Source organism: Mytilus trossulus, chromosome 1 (assembly GCF_036588685.1).
Source record: "Mytilus trossulus isolate FHL-02 chromosome 1, PNRI_Mtr1.1.1.hap1, whole genome shotgun sequence".
NCBI classification, from domain to species: Eukaryota; Metazoa; Mollusca; class Bivalvia; order Mytilida; family Mytilidae; genus Mytilus; species Mytilus trossulus.
In genome coordinates this window covers 4,647,602-4,671,130 of record NC_086373.1, presented here as the reverse complement: position 1 = coordinate 4,671,130, position 23,529 = coordinate 4,647,602, and the positions used below count along the sequence as shown (strand labels likewise).

General features: G+C 30.2%; 3 protein-coding genes across 4 annotated transcripts; 1 reads left to right on the top strand and 2 right to left on the bottom strand.

The window, feature by feature from the left end:
• Nucleotides 1-72: 72 nt before the first annotated feature.
• LOC134712808 (M-phase inducer phosphatase-like) lies at nucleotides 73-1,120 on the bottom strand. Its single transcript, XM_063574705.1, has one exon. It carries the CDS (start codon nucleotides 1,046-1,048, stop codon nucleotides 173-175), a length of 876 nt encoding a protein of 291 aa, XP_063430775.1. The 5' UTR covers nucleotides 1,049-1,120; the 3' UTR covers nucleotides 73-172.
• A 2,313-nt stretch (nucleotides 1,121-3,433) lies between these two features.
• Nucleotides 3,434-12,936, bottom strand: LOC134712799 (mesoderm-specific transcript protein-like). Of its 2 annotated transcripts, none has more exons than XM_063574687.1 (12): nucleotides 12,902-12,936; nucleotides 11,818-12,014; nucleotides 10,759-10,838; nucleotides 9,851-9,928; nucleotides 9,402-9,532; nucleotides 8,211-8,275; nucleotides 7,448-7,488; nucleotides 7,056-7,123; nucleotides 6,305-6,406; nucleotides 5,955-6,031; nucleotides 4,891-4,951; nucleotides 3,434-3,700 (listed from the first exon to the last, which is right to left on the bottom strand). In XM_063574687.1, the coding sequence occupies exons 2-12, from the start codon at nucleotides 11,966-11,968 to the stop codon at nucleotides 3,577-3,579; spliced, it is 978 nt and encodes a 325-aa protein (XP_063430757.1). In that variant the 5' UTR covers nucleotides 11,969-12,014; nucleotides 12,902-12,936; the 3' UTR covers nucleotides 3,434-3,576. The 2 variants fall into 2 exon arrangements, with proteins under 2 accessions (XP_063430757.1, XP_063430763.1); XM_063574693.1 differs by lacking the exon at nucleotides 12,902-12,936 and adding an exon at nucleotides 12,836-12,858.
• Nucleotides 12,728-23,351, top strand: LOC134712788 (alpha-L-fucosidase-like). Its single transcript, XM_063574659.1, has 8 exons — nucleotides 12,728-13,292; nucleotides 14,181-14,287; nucleotides 15,283-15,413; nucleotides 17,253-17,386; nucleotides 19,078-19,175; nucleotides 19,752-19,884; nucleotides 20,302-20,472; nucleotides 20,805-23,351. Exons 1-8 carry the CDS (start codon nucleotides 12,865-12,867, stop codon nucleotides 21,061-21,063), a joined length of 1,461 nt encoding a protein of 486 aa, XP_063430729.1. The 5' UTR covers nucleotides 12,728-12,864; the 3' UTR covers nucleotides 21,064-23,351.
• Nucleotides 23,352-23,529: the final 178 nt, after the last annotated feature.

Here is a 23,529-nt window from a genome sequence, read left to right as displayed (position 1 = left end):
GAAAAAAATGAAACAGATAAATATATTATATAGATAACCTTTAATATATAAATAATATGTGTATATAAATAACAAGAACCATAAAACACGGTTTAAATAAAACAAAGCACAGACAGTATTGTATCACAGATTATTCATAGCACTATTTCTAATTCACCAGTTTATCACAGTTCTAAAATCTCATAGCTTTCCTGGCATATCTTCGTTTTTCTCCAGCTGTCCATGATTTTGACTTGACACGGAAATGGCGCAAATCTTCTGAGTGGTCAGAATGAAGCATTGGTCGATAGCTGACTGGATCACAGAGATCTGCTTGTTCGTTGAAGAATGCCTTGTAACCACTATCTAGTAAATAAACTTCAGGAAAGTTCAGTGATGGATAGTTTTCTTTATTCAGTTCTCTGTCTTTGCTTCTCAGGAATCGTAACATTTTTGGACCTCTTTCGGACGAAAACTCACAGTGGAAGATGATGATCTGTTTATCTTTGGTTGGTTGCTGAAGCAGAGTTAAAATGGTCTCGTGCAAATACATATTTTCTGCTCCTCTGACATGCCCTCCTTCAAATTCATACGGATATCGGCAGTCGATGATCTTGTAGTCACTGATGACGTCATCGTATTCCCCGTTAACAACATCAGCAAGTGTCTGTGGAGTGATGCTTTTCAAATCAGAATGCTTTCCAGTAATAGTTGGTAAAGTATGTAATCTACTACCATCGGCAATGAAGTCGTCGTTCTCCTCAAGTTTTGTTACCACATCTTTTATATCGGTACAAAGTTTTGGTCTTTTTGAACATGTTGAATTGTCATTTTCTGTACGCTGTCTCTTTGCAGATTTCGTCAAGCTTGGTGTTAAAGTAATATGATCATCCATACCGAGACCAGAATCCTCGTCATCATCAGGAAACCGACTTCGTTTGATGTTTGGAGTCATCACAGACATAATGTCATTAGCCTTTACTGGAGTAGAATCAAAACTCAGAGTTGATACAGAGGCTGAGATGGAATCAAAGTCACAATCTGTGTCGAATAATCTTTTGGATAGCATTGTTGTTGTTTCTGTGATTTCTGTCTGTCAGGTTCAACTATCTGAATGTTTTATGTTGAATTTTAAATATTGTGATTTTTTTATATTAAATTTTTGAATTGACAATAAGTGATTTCGGTCGCTAATTGGGAATCGTGCTCAGCTCATTACTCAAGCAATGTAAGCAGAGTTCAACTCTTGGTCCACCTTGCAAAGCTTTTGTTAATTATATAATTAATTGCCAATCAATGCCTTTGATTGAATATGTTAGATCTAAAAGATTTTTAAATCATTACGTAGATTGCAATCATGACACAAAGTAAAAAATGTACCGGGGTATGAAAAATGTTCACGTAATGATAGATTTTGTATTAAGAAGAATTAAAAGCGTAAATAAAGAAAAAATTAAAAAAAAAATCAATGAATGCCGTCAAAAGTTTGTAATCTTCAATATCACAATGAAGCTTTATACATTATAAGAAAAAATATGTACGTTTAAAATTTAAAGTAGTAAAATAGTATTGAACTTTTAAAAGAAAAAAATGAACAAGGGTAGATAAAATTGAAATAAAAAAAACACCAATAAAACCATGGCAATACTTTCAAAAAGACAATAACACCATTAGTAAGTAATATTGCACTATCCGGTAATACATTCAACATACTTTTTATAAGTAACGACCAGTAACACATATCAAAACCGTGGAATTCATTATTGCATGTTAACTTTTTCGTTTCATTCTACTCAAATTACGTTTCCAAAGAAAAGAAAGAACATATATATTAAATTTAACGAAAATTTGTCACTGTGATTAACTGTTTACTGGCAGGCCAGTGGCAAGTAGTTCATGAATTTTAATGACGACTGTAAATAAGAGGAGTTCAAATCACAAACTAGATGAAGATTGAATGATTTTAATAACACAAAAAAAAATATATTGAATATTTCATTTAACTTAAAACTTCACAAAAGAACACTGTATAAAACTCCGACAGGAATTAATTGTGTCATTGAGGGCACGACCACACAGAGGGATGATCGCACAGAGTTTCTATGACCTGTGATGGCCTCTTTAACTTTTTTAAAGGGATAATACCTTCAATCCTTTGTTAAAATGTAAAAAAAGACGATTTTTAGACCGTCAAATCCAAAAAACACTAACTACAAAACTAAAGAATTAGCAACATGAACCCTTCTAAAACACAGTTGCTCTGTATGGAGATATTCCATACTGAACAGTCAACCAACTGGTGATTTCATAGGTATATATCTAGTGGATCCCATCAGTCCTTGATTTAATTGCATCCTTATTAAGCAGCAACCCTCTATGATGGACATCATGTAAGAAAACACAAGCTCTGGAATATGACATCATGTGTATCAAGTAATTCTCCATCCTGCTGCTGATCTTTGAATTTTATTCAGTCTCTGAAGTGAGTAAGCATGGGCTGATCCAGAAATTTGCATTTCAAGGGGCATGAAAAATATGCAAGGAGTCTACGGACTACCAAAGATTCCAATGAGATATATTTTCCTTTGCAGGTGAGTGATGCTGGAATGTTGCTTCATAAAAAAGGAAAGTTAACAATTTGGAAGATCAAATCATCCCCTTTCTCTTAAACCTTTGTTGAAAACTGATCCTCATTTTCAGTTTTTTGATGTAATAGCCAAAATAGGAGGCAGATTAGACTGATTTTGTGGTATCCTTTTTTCAACTTCAATGAGATAAAATCAAACTTTGAATTATTTAGTGAGAGAACATCATCTGTTGACCACCAGAGACTCTCTTTGATTCCAATTGACTTTTTTTTTAGCAGAACATGAATTTCAAGGTTACTGCTACCTTCTTTACATTCTTCACAAGAAACTCCTCACATGAGGCTGCAAAATGTACATTTGGTTCCCATGAGAGTTGTTTCATGCATAACATGCCCTCCAAAAGTAACAAATTTCACAAAAAGTTTTGTTTTTACAATTATGATTATCCCTTCCTTGTACAATATATTTGCATCTATATTGGTCATTCTTGATTGAATCGAAATAAGACTAATCCTTAAACCTGTTTTAACACAATTTGTGCACAAAATCCAGCTATCTGGCATGGCATGTTGTACACCAATTATAGTTGGGAAGTCTAATGTTTGTAATTGGTATGCACATTTTGTACTGCTCAAATTATTTTGGTAATATCTATTATCCTTTTTTTTTATTATTATTATCAGTCTATAGTAAAACTGAATGAGAAACTAGCATGTAGGCAAAAATACCAATATTGGTAACTGTGAAAAGAGGTCAAGTTAAGTTGACCATTGTCAGATGTCCATGTTCACCTTACAATTTTTTAGGCCAAGATAAAGTAGATTTTATTGATGGAAGAACAGTAAAAACAAATAGATATACTTTATCACTTTATTATGAAATATAAAAAAACTAATTAATATCACAGTCCAATGTTTGAATGCATATATTTAAAATATTGCTGCATCATTTTGGCACAAAAGTTTTTAACACCATCTCATCATTTTACCCACAGAAATGATCAGGGTAGTCATGACTTGGTTTTTATAATAAATGTTGAATAAGCTTCAATAAATGCTGTAGGAGTCTCCCATTGTGGATAATGACCTATCTTACGGTCAAGAACAGAAATACTATGCTGTGGTACTAATTTCCTGAAAAAATAAAACGTTTAACTTTATATTAGGTAATGAACAATGCATTTTATATTGAATGCATTTATCATATTTGAGGGTTAAACACATAATTTAAAAATAATTATCAACTCCAGAAGAAACTTTTGTACAATGTCAGAATGTTTTCCATCAGAATTAAAATTTCTTTTGGTATCAATAGATTATACCATAACTCAATAAATATTGTCATACAGTTATAAACTTGTTTATTCCTACATTGCTGATACTTATATATTGTAAAAAATTTGTCATTGGCAGAATCATGTGTTTATCAGACTGTTTATGACATCTTGACATTAAATTCATTATATGTGTCTTGATTGATATTTTTGTTTGGGAAAAATAATATAACAGTATTTGTAAAATGTAATTGGCTTTGAACTTACTTTCAGCTACACATGTACTCATTCATTGGTGCTTTGTGTCCTTAAGTGTTTGTGCTTCTATTTCTATTTACTTGTATGGAACTAACTTATAACTTTTAAATAGCATTGCAAATGCCTATATCAGGTTCTTTTCAAAATCACTTTATATACATAATGAATAAGGTATATAAATCTTCATTCAAGCTATAAATCAGTTATGGTTTAAACGGCACAAAAGTTGATTTCCATACAGTATAAAAAAAAAAGGAGATGTGGTATGATTGCCAATGAGACAACTATCCACCAAAGTTCAAATGAAGTGGATGCAAGCAATTACAGTCATCCCTAGCATAAGGCCTTCAACAATCAGAAAAAACAAATTCTGTATAGTCAGCTAAAAAAGGCACATCTTTCCACACAAAACAAAATTTTTTTTTTTACATTGTTGAAAGCCATGTAAATATTTTAAAAGCAGTTTACTTAATGTGATAAACCAGTAATTATTTTTGAATTTTATAAAGAAATGTTCATTTTATTTTTTATACAAATGTACAGTTGTCTGTTGTGTTTTTTAAAAAGTGTCTCATAAGTCTATTCTAAGGCTGGATATTTGATCTCTGTTTGTATTATGATTTGTTGTATATATATATATTGTCTGATCAAATATGTGACACTATAATAAAATAATTATTTATTTATTATTTTATTCATGTAGTGGTTCTATTTTTGCGATCATACCCAATTTCCAAATAGTTATATATTATATGATCATTTAAAGTCTCAGAAAAACATATAAATACTTACTTGTAGAAGTCAATAAAAGTATCTGGATTAACTGGATCTGCAGGGCCATAAATCATATGAACTGAAAAATACAAATACATTAGAAAGATTGTTGCTTAAAAGCTTTACAAACATTGAAGCTTATTTTTGCAAATTTAGTTTGTGCAGGAAAGAACTTTTTTGTTTAAACTAGTACAAAAATGGTATGACTTCAATTATTATTATAATTTCATATAAATATTTTGTTTGATTTTTTTTCTGAAATTCTTTCCATTAATATTGACTTGTGAATTGTTCCTTTCATTTGTTTTTATAAAACAAGTCATTAAATGTTTGTTTCTGAGTGGTTTATAAAACAAGTCATTAAATGTTTGTTTCTGAGTGTTTATAAAACAAGTCATTAAATGTTTGTTTCTGAGTGGTTTATAAAACAAGTCATTAAATGTTTGTTTCTGAGTGGTTTATAAAACAAGTCATTAAATGTTTGTTTCTGAGTGGGTTTTTTATTGTTAAACCAAAAAATCAAAAGGAAGAAAACTGAAATATAATGGCAATGTAAAGTAATACCATGAGTATCTCCCTTTCATATCAGGAATCCTACTTTTTTAATAGAACTTTAACCTGTCAAACATTTTTTTTTTAATTTCTTATCTTGACACATTAGAAGTGGTTTAATAATAATCATTAAATTAATGTAAAGAACATATTAAATATTAAATGCCATTACATGTGCATCATCATTGAACTTTACATATTGAAGACTTAAAGTCATACTGTCTTACTGTCTTTATAATGGTGAGGTTGATAACCAGATGTTTTATGTTCCAAACATTTTGTAAACAGGCACCCAGTCATTTGAATTGGACGGTTAAAAATATTTTTTGAACGCTATTTCCAAAATTTTTTGATTAGACTGAAAATTGAATCAAAGTGCCTCTTATAACAAACAAAGATTATTTTTCTAGCAATCATGGTCTATAACTCTTTATGAATTCAAGCTGCTACTTCAAAGTGGTTTAGCTCTTAGAAAAGAACAGCAGATACATAATATCAAGGATTAATATACACTAATTTTTTACTCATACCTTTAACTGGTGTATTTTTTAAGGCACCAACCCATCTGTCCTTGAACTCTGTTCTTTGGGTAATATATTGCATTAATCTAGAAAAACACATAAATAAAATAAAAAATACTATTGGAATTTGTTGTTATCTTCTTGCTCTTCAAATTCATACTTTAAGGTGAAAGATGCATTTCATGAATATCTTTGACAAGATTTTTGTAAAAATTTATACATGGTACAATTTGATCCAAATGTGCAAAAAATATAAATAACGACTTTTCATTGCAAAAATACAAGACATAAAAATTACAAATACTTTAAAAGGAAAAACAATCTTTTACCATCATCAAGTCTATGAAAACTGTTATTACCTGTGACTAATAACATGACCATTTTTGTGCATTATAATCACAAAGAAGTCCCACAAGTCATCTTCTATAGGAACTGTTTCGGGTCCAAATATCTCACCAAAGCTAAAAAAGTAAAAAAAATGTAAGGATGATTACTTTATATGAGAATGGTTTGCAAGTATTGCTTCAAAATTACCACAGGATATACATATCCAGAGTGTTACTGTCAATTAGTCTCTTAATGTCACCTGTAAAGAAAAATACAGTTATTTCAACCCATTAATGAATCAACCTTTTAACTTTAATGGGGGAGGAGGGTATGGTTTTTTGTCAGAGTAGGATTTTTTTTTCACACAAAGCATGAACATTTTTAGTTTTTTGACACTATCAATGATTTTTTTTTTTAATTTAACATTATAAGTAATGTGAAATCTGAATTCAGAATCTTTTTGTCATCTGCTTGATCAGAATAATTTTTTTTCTCCATCAAATTGGTGGATCAGAATATTTTTTTTAAGATAAAAAATATAACCCATCCTTGCAGTTAGAGGGTTGTTCCCGAAAGGCACACAATTTACACCTTAGTGTAAGTATAAGTTTACTGTTGTCATTTCAGGAATATTTGCATACAGATATCAGATTAAGAGTTCTTGTTACTGCAATACTCATCCAATCACTGATTATGATCATTAGCATAAATATAAAAATGCAATAACTTTTGAATTTACAGTACTTTGAGATATGTATATTATCATATTAAAGATTAACTCACGTTTTTTTAAATATAAAGAAGAACATAAGTCTTGAGGCTATTGGTCCAGCATAAGGATTCAAAAGTAACTAAAAATATAGAAACACCATGTTGTCAGTGGAGAACATGGATAATATAAAAAAAGAAGATGTGGTATGATTGCCAATGACACAAATATCCACAAAAGACCAAAATGACACAAACATTAACAACTATAGGTCACCGTACGGCCTTCAACAATGAGCAAAGCCCATACCGCATAGTCAGCTATAAAAGGTATATAAGTTTATTTTAATTGTACAAATTTGAAGAGGAGATACTCCTCTACTTAACAACTTATTATTCTTCTTCTTTAAAAGTACATAAATCATTATTATGATAAAAAATTAGTGTTAATTAAACAATGTACTTACTTTCTGAACGGGTCTAGGGGAATTAGTTTCTGGAAAGATACCTTAAAAGTAAAATATATATATAAGAAATATACACCAAACTGGAAATTATAATACATTATAAGTAATAATGATCATTTATTTTCTGGAAAATGTTTCTTCTAAAGAATGTTTCCCCCTGACTCAATTTTCTAAGGGTATTTGGCTATTATAAATAATCAAAATTTCTTGAAGTTTGCAATGATTGTAAATATAATATTCAGCAAAAAATCTTTTTATTTGGGGAAAAACATTAAACATCTCTTTCTTAAATAATATTTTAATATTAATCATTTGATGTAAAGAAAAAAATTATTAATCATTTAAATTCTGCAGATCCCTTATACTGTGGATTCATTTATTTTTGTGGGTATCAATTTTTGTGGATCGCTTAAAGCTTGCCTATTCATGGATTTAAGATTTCGTTATTTTGATGATCTCTGTATACAAAGCCTATTGAAAATATGATATTCTTTGAACAGTTGAATTCATGGTTCATCTTTACCCACGAAACCCATGAAAATTGGTATGCAATGAATAATAATGAATCCACAGAATTTCTTCAGTTTCCATTTTTTTGTGGATTTTATGGGACTGTTGAAATACAAATTTAAATGTTTTAAGGAAGTTCAAAACCTGAAATCACATATCCACAAAGGTGCATGTCTTTGAAATCTTTGAGAAATAAGAAGCCATAAATAAAAAAATAATCATGATATCTTGATTAAACATAACTTTTCATTACCTCCATTAGACAGACAAAGTGACTGTATTTCGGGAATTCTGTCTTTGTTTTCTTTATTATTGTATCTAAAATTAAATATATAGGTAACAAAAAGAGAGCTGTATTCCCATGACATGTCCTACCATTACTTTTTGTAAAATTAGGTGCATCTTTATATTAACATTCTAGTCATTGTATCAAACTGCTGAACTTGAGCTAATAAAACTTGACAATACATGTAGTACCAAATGAAAAACATGTCACTAATTCAATTTGATTTGTGAAAATAGAGGTCTTCAACATAACAAATGTAATCAAATTAATTGTTTTTTCCAATTAATGTTTTTTTTTTTTTTTTATCTTTGACCCATGTCATTTGTGAAAAAAAATATTTAAGTCAATTAAACCATCAAAAACCACTGAGGAATTAAATATATTATAATACCCAAAACAAAAACTTTAAAAAACTTAAATTTTCTGTTAAAGCACAAGCAAATACTTGCAGAAGATCTAATAACTTTATGTCTGATCGAATTTCCATTTGGATCAATGCATATGTTTAAACTACATGGAAAGACTATAATTTCCAAGATCGCAGATATGCTAAACGGAGTTGTCTCCCCTCTACCAATTAATTTGCACAATGTATCTACAACAAACTGAGAGTAAGTTTCTATTGGTGTATAAGATAGCTTTAACCTTATTATGATCAGAGTGTTTTCCTTATCAATATTAAAAGATATAATGAAATTTTAAAAACTGTTATAAAAGTTATATGACTATATGTACAGGTTTGCTTTCAAATTGTGAAAATTTTCAGTTTCCAGGAAAAAGTATGGTAGATAAACACAATTCTGTTAAAAGATATAAAACTAAAAAGATAGAATTTTAAAATAAAGTAAGAGATGATAGCTTACATCTAATACTTTTGGAAAATTAACAAACTGCAGGATTACTATTTCTCATCTATTATATTTAAAAATTATCTTGAGTTATCTCCCCATACAATTTTTTTTTTTAAATTAAGAGTCGTGAACTGAAAGCTTATACTAAAGAAACGGTGCATTTTGGTTGATAATTTTAATTCTCTTTAGCACATGGCATCTTTAAATAAAATAAAAATATAGTTGAGCAGTTTCCCTGAGTTTAAGGAGCCTCAAATTTTAAATAATTTTATGCAAATTTAGCACCTTTGACCTTATATGTATATACCTTGCTAGTAATTCTAATGCAACTGTATCTCCATAGTCATGTGCTAAGATATGAACTTTATTGACCTTAAGTTCCTTTAGGATTCTCTCTCCTATATCTGCCTGTTCCATTATAGTATATGTATGGTTATCCTGAAAATCAAAAGTTCAAAAATTTATATAAAATTAATTTTATGGTTCATATTTTTTTGCCATTCATTATAGATAAATTTCTATCAAAAATAAGGCTCAAAGAACTTTTATTATACTATCTAAATTTAATAACAAATAACAACGTTCACACATGTTAGCGTATGAATACACAACATCAGAGTGGGCTTGTCCCCATAAAAATTGACAGCATTGAAAATAAAAGTAATATTTTTAACCAATCAGAAGACAGTAAATACACCAAGTTTATTTATTAGTGAATACATGTATTACAACTTTTAACCACAATGATATACTTACAGGTTTATCACTAAAACCAAATCCAATGTAGTCATACATGATGACTTTGGAAAATTGTTCTTTAAGACCATCCAATATCTGAAATTAGAGTTTACATATTGATTTATTTTGCATGAAAATTCTAACAAATATAGACTGTTTATAAAGTTATAAATTTCACTTTAGAAACAGGATATACCACCATAACTCTTATAATACATGGTAAATCTAGAATGTGTCCATATTACACGGATGCCCCATCAGTAATATCATGTTTTAAATGTGTTACTTAGAAAGTGGTTTACCCTTAGTTCTACATTTGAACCATGAAAGATTGTGCATAAGGTAACAGGGTGTGTCTATCAATGGAAGGTCTCATTTTGTTCATGACATATACACTGAAATATCTCATCTGCTTTACTGATTATGATTGAATCTATGTTGAAAAGTCTTTTGAGAAACAGTCTGAAATAAGATGAACATTACCAATGATCCACCTTGATCAATGTAAATGAGGTCTTAAAACTTCATATACCTTTTACAAAAGGTCAAGGCTAATGGAATTTTGCAAGCTCTGCAACTATTGATCTTGGTCCTTTTTTTACTCTTTTTTTGTGTGAACTGATTGATTAACCTTAGTAAAAGTTCTTCAACAAGAAAAAAATATTCTGTATATAGAAATTTTTATGTCCACTTCACACAAATCAGTTTAGTGGACCAAGTTATGGAATGTTTAGTCAGGAAAAAGTAAGAAGATCATACAGTGACCTTTATATGCTAACTTGTATTTTATTTAGTTCCGGGAGGAGGGTTGTCTAAATTGCATTGGTAATAATACCAACTTCTTCTTATTTTCTAAAAGTCAAGATGACTGATTTGTAGATATCAAATTATAATCAAATGTTTGACAGACAAATGTTTAAAGGTACCTTTATCCAATCGTAACTAGATGTAGGATAACCATGGAGACAAAGTAAGGTACTCCCATCCTTTGACACTCCATCTTCCACTGAAAAAAGTACATGACTTGTATAAATCATTATAAATCAATATTTTCTTAAGATTCCCATATTTTACGATCACACAAAAAAACATATTTTTCATCAATTCATAAAATTAACAATATCAAAATCTTAAGATATAATATTTTTTTTATGAACAAGATAATTAGATTAATCTGTTGTGAGTATTCAGTAATTCAGTACTTTTACTTTTTGTTTCCATTACAGAGAATTGAACTGACTTTTGGGTAATAATAATAATAAATCAAACAATATTATTTACAATATCTGCATAGTTTCTGTTGCATAATCATCCTGAATTTAGATGTCTATCGTTGGATGTCAAAAAGATTAAAAGTTAAAAAAAACAACATTGTATATAAATATAACTAATGATTGGCTAAATTAATGGAATGTGCTCATAAACAATAAAACATTTCCAAATTGGAAGGAAAGCCTTCTATTTATATTGAGAATTAAGATAACCTAACACTAAAATATGAATATTATCAAAATATTTTTTATCAAAGCACATGAAAAAGGATGAATTATCTCCCTTTTTTTAGACATTGTTGCAAATATTTCTAAATTCTTTTAAATTAGGCTTATGCACTACATGTATTATACAATCCAATTACAAACAATCATCCCTCACAGCTTGCTTGATGTTGTTTTTTATAGTTAGAACAAATTTACTTGGATTTCTAGCTACTTTGTTCTATTTTCAAAGGAGTTTTCACACATATCCCTGTCCATTTTCTTATAAATTCAAATAAAAAAATTCTTGTTATTCAAAGTCAGATAATAAGTTTATATTTCTGAGGTAACATTCACTTTTAAAAAAATATAAGAGATATAAAATTTACAATCAATCTAGATTGGGCACAGGAGGATTGGCGGCAATTTTGCATCTACTGTACATTTTGGATATACTTCTTTGAAATAATCAAGTTTTCAACTGAACAAAAGGCCAATAAGTGTTATTACCCCTGTAAAATATCTGGTAGCCTTTGTATTGAAAATACTTCCCTCCTTCTTTCCATGCTATCACCTTAGGAGTCAAGTCTGGTTCTGGATACATAATAAATATCACACTTATGATGACAATAATCACAGCTAGCCATGTTTTTAAACCCATTTTCTTTCTATTTCAACACTGTTGTTTTCAGAACTTTTTTGTATAACTGAAATACAAGTCAATGTCTTACATTATTATAAATGATTTTATTAGTAAGCAGGATATGGTAGAACAGCTTTACTCCCAAAGTCAGTGGTACATGAGAACTGGACAATAATTTACAGAATTAAGGTTACCTAGCTACTTGGAAAGACTGCTATGATTCTGAAAACAGAAATAGGTTGTCTCTTTGACATATTCCCCATTTCCATCTAAATTGTGTTATATTAGAGGGTAGTAATGCCCTTTGACTTCAGGTGTCAAACAGTCATGTTCGGCTATGGTTAGCGTCAAATTGTTATAGTTTTATTGTGATTTGTGAAAATATCCTTATTGTAATTTTGTCAGAGGTCTCAAATACTTATCATTACCGTCATTTTTGTCAAAATCAGTCGATGCCATTATCCTCTAAAAGAAAGAATTCCATTTTATGGTCATACACCAAAAATGTCATTTGGCAAATTTTTACCGTTTATATATGTTATGAAGGTACCCCTATACCGACCTCATATTAGGTTATACTGTAAAGGATATATATTCAGATACAAGTGCTTGTGATATAAGCTATTTGTGAAATGATCCATGCAAAGAAGGTCTTTTAACAAGATCGACAAAAAATGCAAAAAATGCAGATTTGTGCATTTGCCTCATTTCGGTGAACTCGATATATGTTTGAGGTCCGTTGTGGCATACTGCTATTGACTCCTTTGTGGTGTGCGGGTAAAGTGGTAGGAAAAGTTCAGCTGTTCACAAAAAAAATCTCTGCCACGGCATATTTATAATCAAATTATAAATCTGCGTTGTTCATATGTTTCAAATTATTTGTACAATATCTTTTGACATGACCCTCTTATTATATGACTTTCAGTGCAGCCTCTGAACTGCATACAGTACCTGAGTTTACATATCATGTGACATGGTCTTTGTTTTCATCACGTGAAAACAAAATGGCCACTTACCTGGTTTGTTTTGTTTTGCTGTTTTCGATTGTTAATTCATTGAAATACGACCCAACATGGGAATCTTTAGATGCAAGACCACTTCCAGGATGGTATGATGAAGCTAAGTTTGGTGTATTTGTTAACTGGGGTATATATTCAGTACCAGCTTTTTCGTCTGAGTGGTTTTGGTGGCAATGGAAAGGGCAAAAGATGCCGGCTGTTGTAGATTACATGCAGAAAAACTACCGTCCAGATTTTACTTATGCAGATTTTGCAGCTATGTTCACAACAGAGTTTTTTGTTCCAGAGGAATGGGCTGAAATGTTTCAGGATTCTGGTGCAAAGTAAGAATACTACATGAACAATGAACAGGGTGTAACCAGATGTGATGGGAATGCTTCCCTTACTAAATAGACCTAGTAAATGTGGTATATACTTAGTAAGCCCTAATCCGTTTAGCTACGGAAGATCTTCTATAGCTCAGTTGAGTTCCTGTCGAGATAAAGCCGATTTTGTAAGAAGAATATTGATGATGATCTTCGGCTACATTGGCAAAATGATTGGTGCCCAACTAAAAAACTCTCTGATTAAACTTAAAAACTCTCTGATTAATGATGCCTGATGTAAATATATCCCAGTTTGTGAACCTGTGAGACTCAAGGTTGATATTTAGTGACCAATGAATAACTGATGTCATCCAACAATTACTTTTTAGCTCACCTGGCCCGTATATTCATTGTCGTCTGTCATCATGGTCATAGTTAACTTTTACAAAAATCTTCTCCTCTGAAACTATTGGGCCAAATTCAACCAAACTTGTCCACCATCATCATTAAGGTATCTAGTTTAAAATATGTGTCTATCATGACCCGCCCACTAGTTCAATTCTCTGTCAGTGTCTGTAGTGCAGTACATTTATAGGTCAGTGTCTCAAATGGCCAATAAGAGCGTTTACCTTACTTACTGATGACTTAGTGAACATGTACTTCATCTGTTGTTATATTGATACATTTTTTGTACCTTGTAAATCATTTATGTATTATAAAATTGATAAATCCATCTCTAAATGGTTTTTTTACTGTGGGTTAGCTCATCATTTTGATAATTAACATTCAAATCAAATGTGCATTGCACATTCTAGATAAAAATCAAAATAAGAAGATGTGGTACATGTACATGTATATACATGTATGTTTCTAGGTTGATTTGAATTCATTGCTTTTATATTATAGATATGTTGTATTGAGCAGCAAACATCATGAAGGTTACACTATGTGGCCATCTAAGTATTCCTTTAACTGGAATTCTAATGCTACTGGTCCTAACAGAGATCTTGTTGGTAAGATTTTTTTTTAACACTATGTACTATGATTAGGTATCGATGTAGGATGAAGTCTGTGTACGTAGATGTCAATGAACCACCTTGCAATAAAATTTAGTTAGTAGAGATCAACACACAGTCTTCAACATGTATAACAATAGTTTAGAAAATTTCCAGGGTCATGGAATGCACATAATATATGAATGATTTATGTGATTGATATAATTAGAAAATTTCAAGAAAAAAGTTTTTTAAATTTCTATTCTTTGTTTCTTTATCTTGTCTTATTTACATATTACATTTGTATATGGTGCTTTAGATATTTGGTAATTGTTACTATATAATTCGTGAATTTTTGTTAAAAGTTGAATTTGCACTGGATGCAACTGGAGATTTAAGAAATAAACTCTATACTTTTTGAATTATTTTGGTTCTTTACATTGAGCCAATTTGTACACTTTATACAAGAGCAATTTGTCACATTTCAGTTTGAGGAAATTTTTTAAATCCATGATGGCATCCATTATTTGGTATTTTTCGTTTTTAACTCGTACTGTACTACATGTACATATGTATTAAGTAATCATTGGCTGAACACAATTGTCTTTCACCCAATCTGATTTTGAAATTTTTGTTGATAATGAAGTGGAGGTCAAGTTTCGTTAATATTAAAGCAATTTCACATTTGCCTTCTATGAGTTATGGTTATTGATTGAGAAATGGCACTTTGTGTTGTTTCTGCATGTGTATAAATTGAAAATATTGCAACTGGTGCTTATATTTTAAAATTTTATTTAAAATAAGTTGTTATGGATAACAAATGTGGGTAAAGTTCAATATTAATGATTTTGCCAGCTTTTCCTTGTTTGAATATATACCTGAGCCTAAGGTTTTTTCTTTACTTGTATTGTGTATACTAAAAGTAATATAAAGTATTGTGTATACTAAAAGTAAAATAAAGTATTGTATATAATGTACATGTACACAATTACAATGTGAGATTTTTGTTACAGGTGAGTTAGCAGCAGCAGTGAGAGCTAAAACACAGATGAAGTTTGGACTATATCACTCAATGTTTGAATGGTTTAATCCAGTATATTTGAACGATAAAGATTCAGGATTCAAGAAACAAGACTTTGTCAGGGTATTAGAAACTAATTTCTATTTGAACCAATGCATGCATACATTAACATGTATAATACTAAAATAGATCCTCTGTATATTTTTTTTTATATTTATGAATTTATTTATCTGTTAAGTATATAAATATTTCATTTATTGATTGTTTAGCTTGGGGGGGGGGGGTTCAGAAGAAAAACCCTGCAGCATTCTATTTCTCAAATAACACTCCCTTATAATCAAACTTCAAGTCAAAAGTTTAGGAAATCAAACTACATTTTTTAATTAAAATATGTATGTTCATTTCCTTACCAAACATTGCCAAAATTTCATAACAGTCAGGCTGTGTGCCTTCTAATGTCAGCTGTGCCTGAAATGTTTGCTTTTAGTACAATAATTGTATTCACAATTGTACTAAAATCATCAACTAAAAAATAACAAATGCATTAGATTAAGTTAAAAGGAGATGAAAGCATATGAGACAAATATGAATATGCTTTATATACCTATATTGAGTTATTTTCTTTCAGAACGTCAGGTCATTCTTTTTCAGAATCAACCCGGACAATACCATGTTTCAATGGTCTATGCTCCAAGGCATAAAATAATGACCTGTGTAAGGTCATTATTTTCCTTTATAAACATGCAATCTATGATTTACTTCAAAATTTTATTTGTCTAATAGTTTTTTGTTGTCGATTTGGAAATATATTTTCTAAAGTTCAATGATCATAGATGTAAAAGAAACCGGCATTGTAGTCTCGCAATTTAATTTTTATAGAAACAAATAAATTGAAGTTTTTGTTGATTTATCGCTATAATAAAGAAACATTATCATATATGTCAGATGAATTTTAATGTACACTTTCATAAAATAAATCCAGATTTAACATATTCGTGTGTAAGATTTTGAAAATCTTATTGAGTCAAACTGAATAGGTTGATTGTTTTTTGGTTACTTGCTTAACGTCCAGTGGCAAATATTTCATGCATGTTCAGAACGATACACACTGAATAGGAAATCATACTGTGACCTACATGTATCCATATTCGTCTTCATGTCAGTTCTTATCTTTTTAAAATATATGTATATACATTTTACTCTATCAAATGATCAACTAATAAAATAATCTTATATTCAATTGAATAACATTTACGTAACTCACGAAAGCGTCAGGTGCGGAGGGTATATTTATCCTGATTATCTTTTAATAAAATGTATTACTATTCGAAAGACAATCTTTCTGAATTTTTCGATCGATTCAAGTAAAATGGTTAAATAAATAACAACTTTTCCACGATAGAAATAACATAACAAATAGAGAAAAAAAACATACCCCCTCCCCCCTTTCTATAAGCTAAGTGGTACAATAAATAACTTACAATATGTCTTGTATGTGTCATACACCGTTATCGGATGGTAACAATACATTTGTGTCTTACTTCATGCAGTTACAGTAATATTTTTATTGTGTATGGATAACAATTTTTAAAAGGTTTATATCTATTTTATCTAGTGAGTTTTATTTCACATTTTAAATGAGCCGCAGGGCATATTAAAACCTGAACGCATTAGAAAGGAATATCCCACTTTAGTGTTGTCGGTAAAAAAGGATACTAAATTTTACAAATCTTTATAAAATTAATATTTTTTGACGGTATATAAGTCAGATAATGCATACTTTAAGGTTTTTCTTGTCGTAGTACACACCTCGGGGTGTCAGGATTGTTCAATTGATCAATCCTGACACCCCTCGGTGTGTTCTACGACAAGAAAAGTGTTCTACGACAAGAAAAACCTTAAACTATGCATTATCTATAACATAAGTACCAGAAACAGTATATGATATTTAATTTTTTTCAGACTAAGACTATGCCTGAATTATATGAGCTAGTGAATGCATACCAGCCTGAAGTTATTTGGTCTGATGGAGACTGGGAGGCTAATGATACCTACTGGAATTCAACCAACTTCCTGGCTTGGCTATATAATGAAAGGTCGGTATTCACTTCAATTATGAGAATAACTATAGAATAGTATGTCACTATTGTTCAAGTTTTTAAAGTAATCTGAATTTTTGTAGTACAGTTATTTTGTTAATCACAAAAAATCTGGTAGAAATCTCATAACTACTGGACCAGGATTTAAATTAAATTAAAAGTTAAAAATCATTTGTTTAAGACTTTGTTTAGCATCCATTTTGACAATGAAGTTAGTTCATATTTTTTTCAGAATTATATTGCCCCTATGGTATCTCTCCTTTATTTAAATAATTTTATGAGGAATTCTTAATCAGTTTATCAGTTATGCATATGTCACCACTAACAATTGAAAATAAACATTTGTTAAATAAACAATTTATGAATTTTGAACAGTGATACACTACTGTTTCCTTTATTTACATGTATCATTGGATAAACTAAAATTTTACCAGCAGGTTTACCCATAAAGATTATTTTAATTACAATAAAATGTTTCTGTAAGACTTCCATTAACCAATGCAAGTCAGAAATATGACAGTTGTTGTCCAAAATTTTCACACATCACTGGTTATAGGTTATATCTGCATCCTTGTTATTTGGTTGGTACTTTGGACCTGTGTAAATTTCACTTTTGTTGCAGAAAGCTCGACATAGGGATAGTGATCCAGCAGTGGTGGCGGCCTTAGCTCACTTCTTAAAAGCTTTATATTTTAGAAGGTGGAAGAACTGGATGCAGCATACTTTGTATATATATGCCTCATGTAACGAAGTTTCTGTCAGTCACATGTCCAATGTCCTTGACCTCATTTTCATGGTTCAGTGACCACTTAAAAAAAAGTTCAGATTTTTTGTAATGTTGAATTCTCTCTTATTATAAGTAATAAGATAACTAAATTTGATATGTGCGTACCTTGCAAGGTCCTCATGTCTGTCAGACAGTTTTCACTTGACCTCGACCTCATTTCATGGATCAGTGAACAAGGTTAAGTTTTGGTGGTCAAGTCCATATCTCAGATACTATAAGCAATAGGGCTAGTATATTCGGTGTATGGAAGGACTGTAAGGTGTACATGTCCAACTGGCAGGTGTCATCTGACCTTGACCTCATTTTCATGGTTCAGTGGTTACAGTTAAGTTTTTGTGTTTTGGTGTGTTTTTCTCATACTAAATGCAACAGGTCTACTATATTTGTTGTATGGGATGATTGTAAGGTGTACATGTCTAGCAGGCAGATGTCATGTGACCTTGACCTCATTTTCATGGTACAGTGGTCAAAGTTAAGTTTTTGAGTTTTGGTCTTTTTATCTAATACTGTATGCCATAGGTCAACTATATTTGGTGTATGGAAATATTTTATTATCTTTATGTCAGTTGCGCAGGTTTTATTTGACCGTGACCTCATTTTCACGGTTCATTGCACAGTGTTAAGTTTTTGTGTTTTGGTCTATTTTTCTTCAACTATAAGTAATAGGTCAACTATATATGTTGCATAGAAGCATTGTTAGCTGTACATGTCTGCCTGGCATGGCTCATCTGACCTTGACCTCATTTCAAGGTTCATTGGTCTTTGTTTTGTTATCTTAATTAATGTTAAGTTTATGTGACAGTTGTAATAAAGCTTTATATTTAGGACTATCAACATAATATCAATGATTAGTACAGAAGGCGAGACATTTCAGCGTGTGCACTCTTGTTCCTTTTTGCAGCCCAGTTAAAGATACTATAGTGGTCAATGACAGATGGGGACATGGATGTCCCTGTAAACATGGTGGATTTTTTTCATGTACTGATAGATATAATCCAGGTATATACAATATTAATGTGTTATATGCTTATTTTCTTTAGTTTTCAATATAGCATTTTGAAGCTTTGTTTGTTTTGTTTTTTTTCTTATCTTTTTTCCCCTTATTTTGCCATGGCATTGTGAATTACTCCTCAACTTTGTAGTTTTGAATGTGCCTTGGTATCTTCTGCCTCTTGTTTTCATTTACTGTGGATTCATTTATTTTCTTAATTGGTATCAATTTTCGTGGATTGAGGAAAATCTACTTTTTTGTGAGTATTTGATTACCTGCCCTGGTTTTGCCAATCTCTGTATACAAAGCTATATAAAATGTGTAATTTGTTGAACATTTTGATTTCTACTCACGAAAACCAGGAAAATTGGTATCCAACGAATAATAATAAATCCACAGTACTATTCCAAGATAATTGAATGAAATTGAAACTGTTTATTTAAACAGCTGAAAAATTATTTACATGGAAGGTGATCAAAGAAGAATAGCAGTCATTGTTCAACTTCCAGTTTCACTTTTAGAAGAATAAGAATAATGGGTTTATTTGAAAACTAAATATATTTGTATTTTATGATTTTTAAAAGGCAAGTTGCAGAAACACAAATGGGAGAATGCTATGACAATAGACAAATTTTCCTGGGGATTCCGCAGAAATGCTAGGATTGAAGATTTCCTAACAATAGAGCAGCTTCTATCTCAGCTTATTTCTACTGTCAGGTAATAAATTAAGCACTTACGCATCCTTAAATGTTTTCATGCTAGTATAAAGTCCAAATATTTTATTCCTGTTAGAAAACAGTGTTTCTTGTTAGATAACAGTGGTAAAAGCACCACAATATTATGTTCTGTTGACAGATTTGCTGACATTGTCAACAGTTAGGTTAAGGTGTTTTAGTCCCATAACTTTGTCTAATATTATTGGAATTTTAAGAAACTGGACATATTATTTTCCTGATTTACTGACAGCATCCAGAAGACAATTTTGAAAATATTTTTCTCTTTTTGTGTATTTACTGATATAATGACCTCTTTATTTGCACAATCATTTTGATTACTTCATTTGCCCATTACATATCTCATTTAGTTCCAATAAGTATAAATTTATGTACAATATATTCCAATATCTGTATTTAGCTGTGGAGGTAATATGCTGATGAGTGTTGGTCCTACAAAATACGGAACAATAAGTCCTCTATATCAAGAAAGACTCCGTAGGATGGGACAATGGCTACGTGTAAATGGAGATGGGATCTATGGAACTAGACCCTGGGTCCATCAGAATGACACTGTAGTTAAAAATGTGTGGTATGTAGAAATTGTTTACTGATGTAGAATCAACCATATACAGTTGATCACTTGAGTAAACAAATATCTCAGCAAGACTCTACACATAGGAACTCACACTTTTCTGGAGAAATTGTATATATGCCTTTTACCTATTAAATCTCAAAATCTGCTCTTACAATGGCTAAAATGTGACAATGGAAATTTTGAGACAAACATTCAGAGGTGTTTTTTGTTATTTCTGTATGTAATGTTTTTATAGACATCAACTTGCATCGTGTTACCATAGTACCGGTAGTATTTGTTGTCTTTAAAATTCAAATTATATACAATAATCAAAACATTTTTTCTAGGTATACAATGAAGAAGGGAGCTACAGAAACTGATGTTTATTCTATACTTCTGGAATGGCCGGACAATAACTTGGTAAAACTTGGAGCACCTATAACATCTAGTGATACAACTGTCACCATGTTGGGATATCCTGACAAGTTAATGTGGACAGCAGGGGCTGGTGGGAAAGGCATCAATATACAGATACCACCCCTGTCTGTGAAAACTGTTCCATGTAAATGGGCGTGGACTTTCAAAATGACAGGTTTACAGAACTAAACAATGATTGTTAGGAAGATATTTATTTTAGATTTAAACTGTGTTTGGAGACAAAGATAAGACATTTCTTAAGCATTCCAACTAAAATTTCAAAAGCTCAGCTCGTAAAGAAACAGCATATTGGGAATTGCCTTGGAAGTTATAATCAATTAATCAAAAAAATATAACACAATGACACATTTTTCTTGTGTAATATTTATTCAGTTCCTATATTGCACTGTAGTCGAATTATCCACATTCAAATCCATAATTACACATTTATACACACTGTGTGCTAAAAAAAAGTTTTATATGTAAAAATTGGATATTTTATTGGTGTTTGACATTCCTTAGAAGCACATCACATAAACTATAGAAGTCAAATTTAAAGTTTGGTCCAAGGTCTTCTTTCATGTCCGAAGATAAAAAAAAGAATTTTAATTAAAATTTATGAAAAAAAGGAAAATAGGAAAACTTTACAAGCAAATTTGGTTTTCTCAATCACCTGAACATGATTATTAAACTTAAATGATGTGGCATAAAGCAATTACCAATCAGTCCATCAATCAAACTTGAAACAATGTTAATACATGATACTCAAAACAAAAGGCAATGGTAATTTGCCATGTTATATTATTGCAAGTGGGTTGTTCACAACTAAACTGTAGCATGTCATGTAAAAATGTTATAGTACATAACATAAGTTATATGCTATTTAATAGTAATTTTAGTGTTTGTCTTGCATGCATCAAAGGTTGCAGAATGTGTGACATAGGATTATGATAAAGTGGTAGCAGAAATGAACTCATTTCATTGATCAGTGAGCAAGTTCAAGTTGTCTTGTCAAATTTATATCATAGATACTTCAACCTTAAGGGCAAATGTATTTTGTGTATGGAATGTTTGTTAGGTCTACTGTCTTTCATGGTTCACTTGCTGTTGCCTTTATTTTTCATAGTTCTTTTGAGCCATGTTAAATTTACAGGGTTATCTCTGTTTAAAGAATTAAATTGATTGCATGGTTTATATTTTTTTAAACTGTATTTGGTGCATAATTTAATTGTAAGGTGGCCATTTCTGTAGAAGGGTTTATCTGACCTTGACCTCATTTGCACTGATTATCTATACTATTAAGTTTATGTGATACTTGTATTGAAAGCTTCATATTACAGACTCAACATTATATTCAATCATGATGATTATATGATATGAGAACCACAGGTCAGACATTTCACTTTCAGTGTGTCCACTATTTTTTATTGAGATTACATATTATATAATGCGTATTTCTGGGTCATAAAACAATATACTTGTTATTGGGTGATAAAACAATATACTTGTTATTTGGTCATAAAACAATATACTTGTTATTGGGTGATAAAACAATATACTTGTTATTTGGTCATAAAACAATATACTTGTTATTGGGTCATAAAACTGGACTATAGTATGTGCAAATAGAGAGTAAACATTGTATTTTATTGTGTTTATACTCATTATATGTATAGTTTTTTTGTATACACATTTGTAGTGAAAGTGCCATATTTAATTTTATATTATGTAAATTCATGATCTGAAGTGCTAGATAAAAGCAATGTCAAAATTCTAAGTGAAGAATATCATGACACTAAAAATTCATATGAGCATATATATTTTTTTTCATCTTTGATATCAATGGTACTATTAGTGCACCATAATACATATTAGTTGTCGTATAGACATAGAATAATGATATATAATATCATATATATTCAGATAAACTAAAACCTTGGGAAAAAAATAAGTTTGAATAAAATATGTTAGGTGAAAAAAATAAAGTGTGTATCTGAAGAAGAAAAAACATCATTTTTTATAAGGAATCTTAATATTCAGCCTGGTTTTCTATTTTATTTTCTTTCATGTTGTAAAATTTCAATGTTGTAAATATTAGAATGTAATTATAACAAGTCACAATTTGAAAGGTTACATATCTTTATTCTTAATATGCCGTTACAAATATGCAATATATAAAGAAAAGAAATTAATGACTTTTGCTATTGAATAAAAATTGAATGAAATTCTTGACCATTGGAGATTGCATTATTTCAAGTAAGTGCAAACCATACATTAATGCGGAGATGGTGATAGTTTCGATATATATCCATTACTATACATTCCATAGACTTATGTCATTATCAATTTCTTGTTGTTTTTTACTTATTTACATTATTGCATAATGCTAAAATCCTTATTGATTTTTTTTTACAAATTTACATTTTTGTATTTTGTTGAAATCCTAGCTTTTATTTAAATAAATGTTTTAACTCAAATATTGTTTGTTATAATGTCAATACATTTGTATATATATGTGCATTTTCTTTAACAAATAAGTATGTGAGAAACATAAAACCTTTGACTGTTCTTAGTGTGACAAGTTCCATCATTATATGTTAAAAAATTAATTGAAACATTGTTTGTTTGTTTGTCATTTGCAAACATAAAGAATCT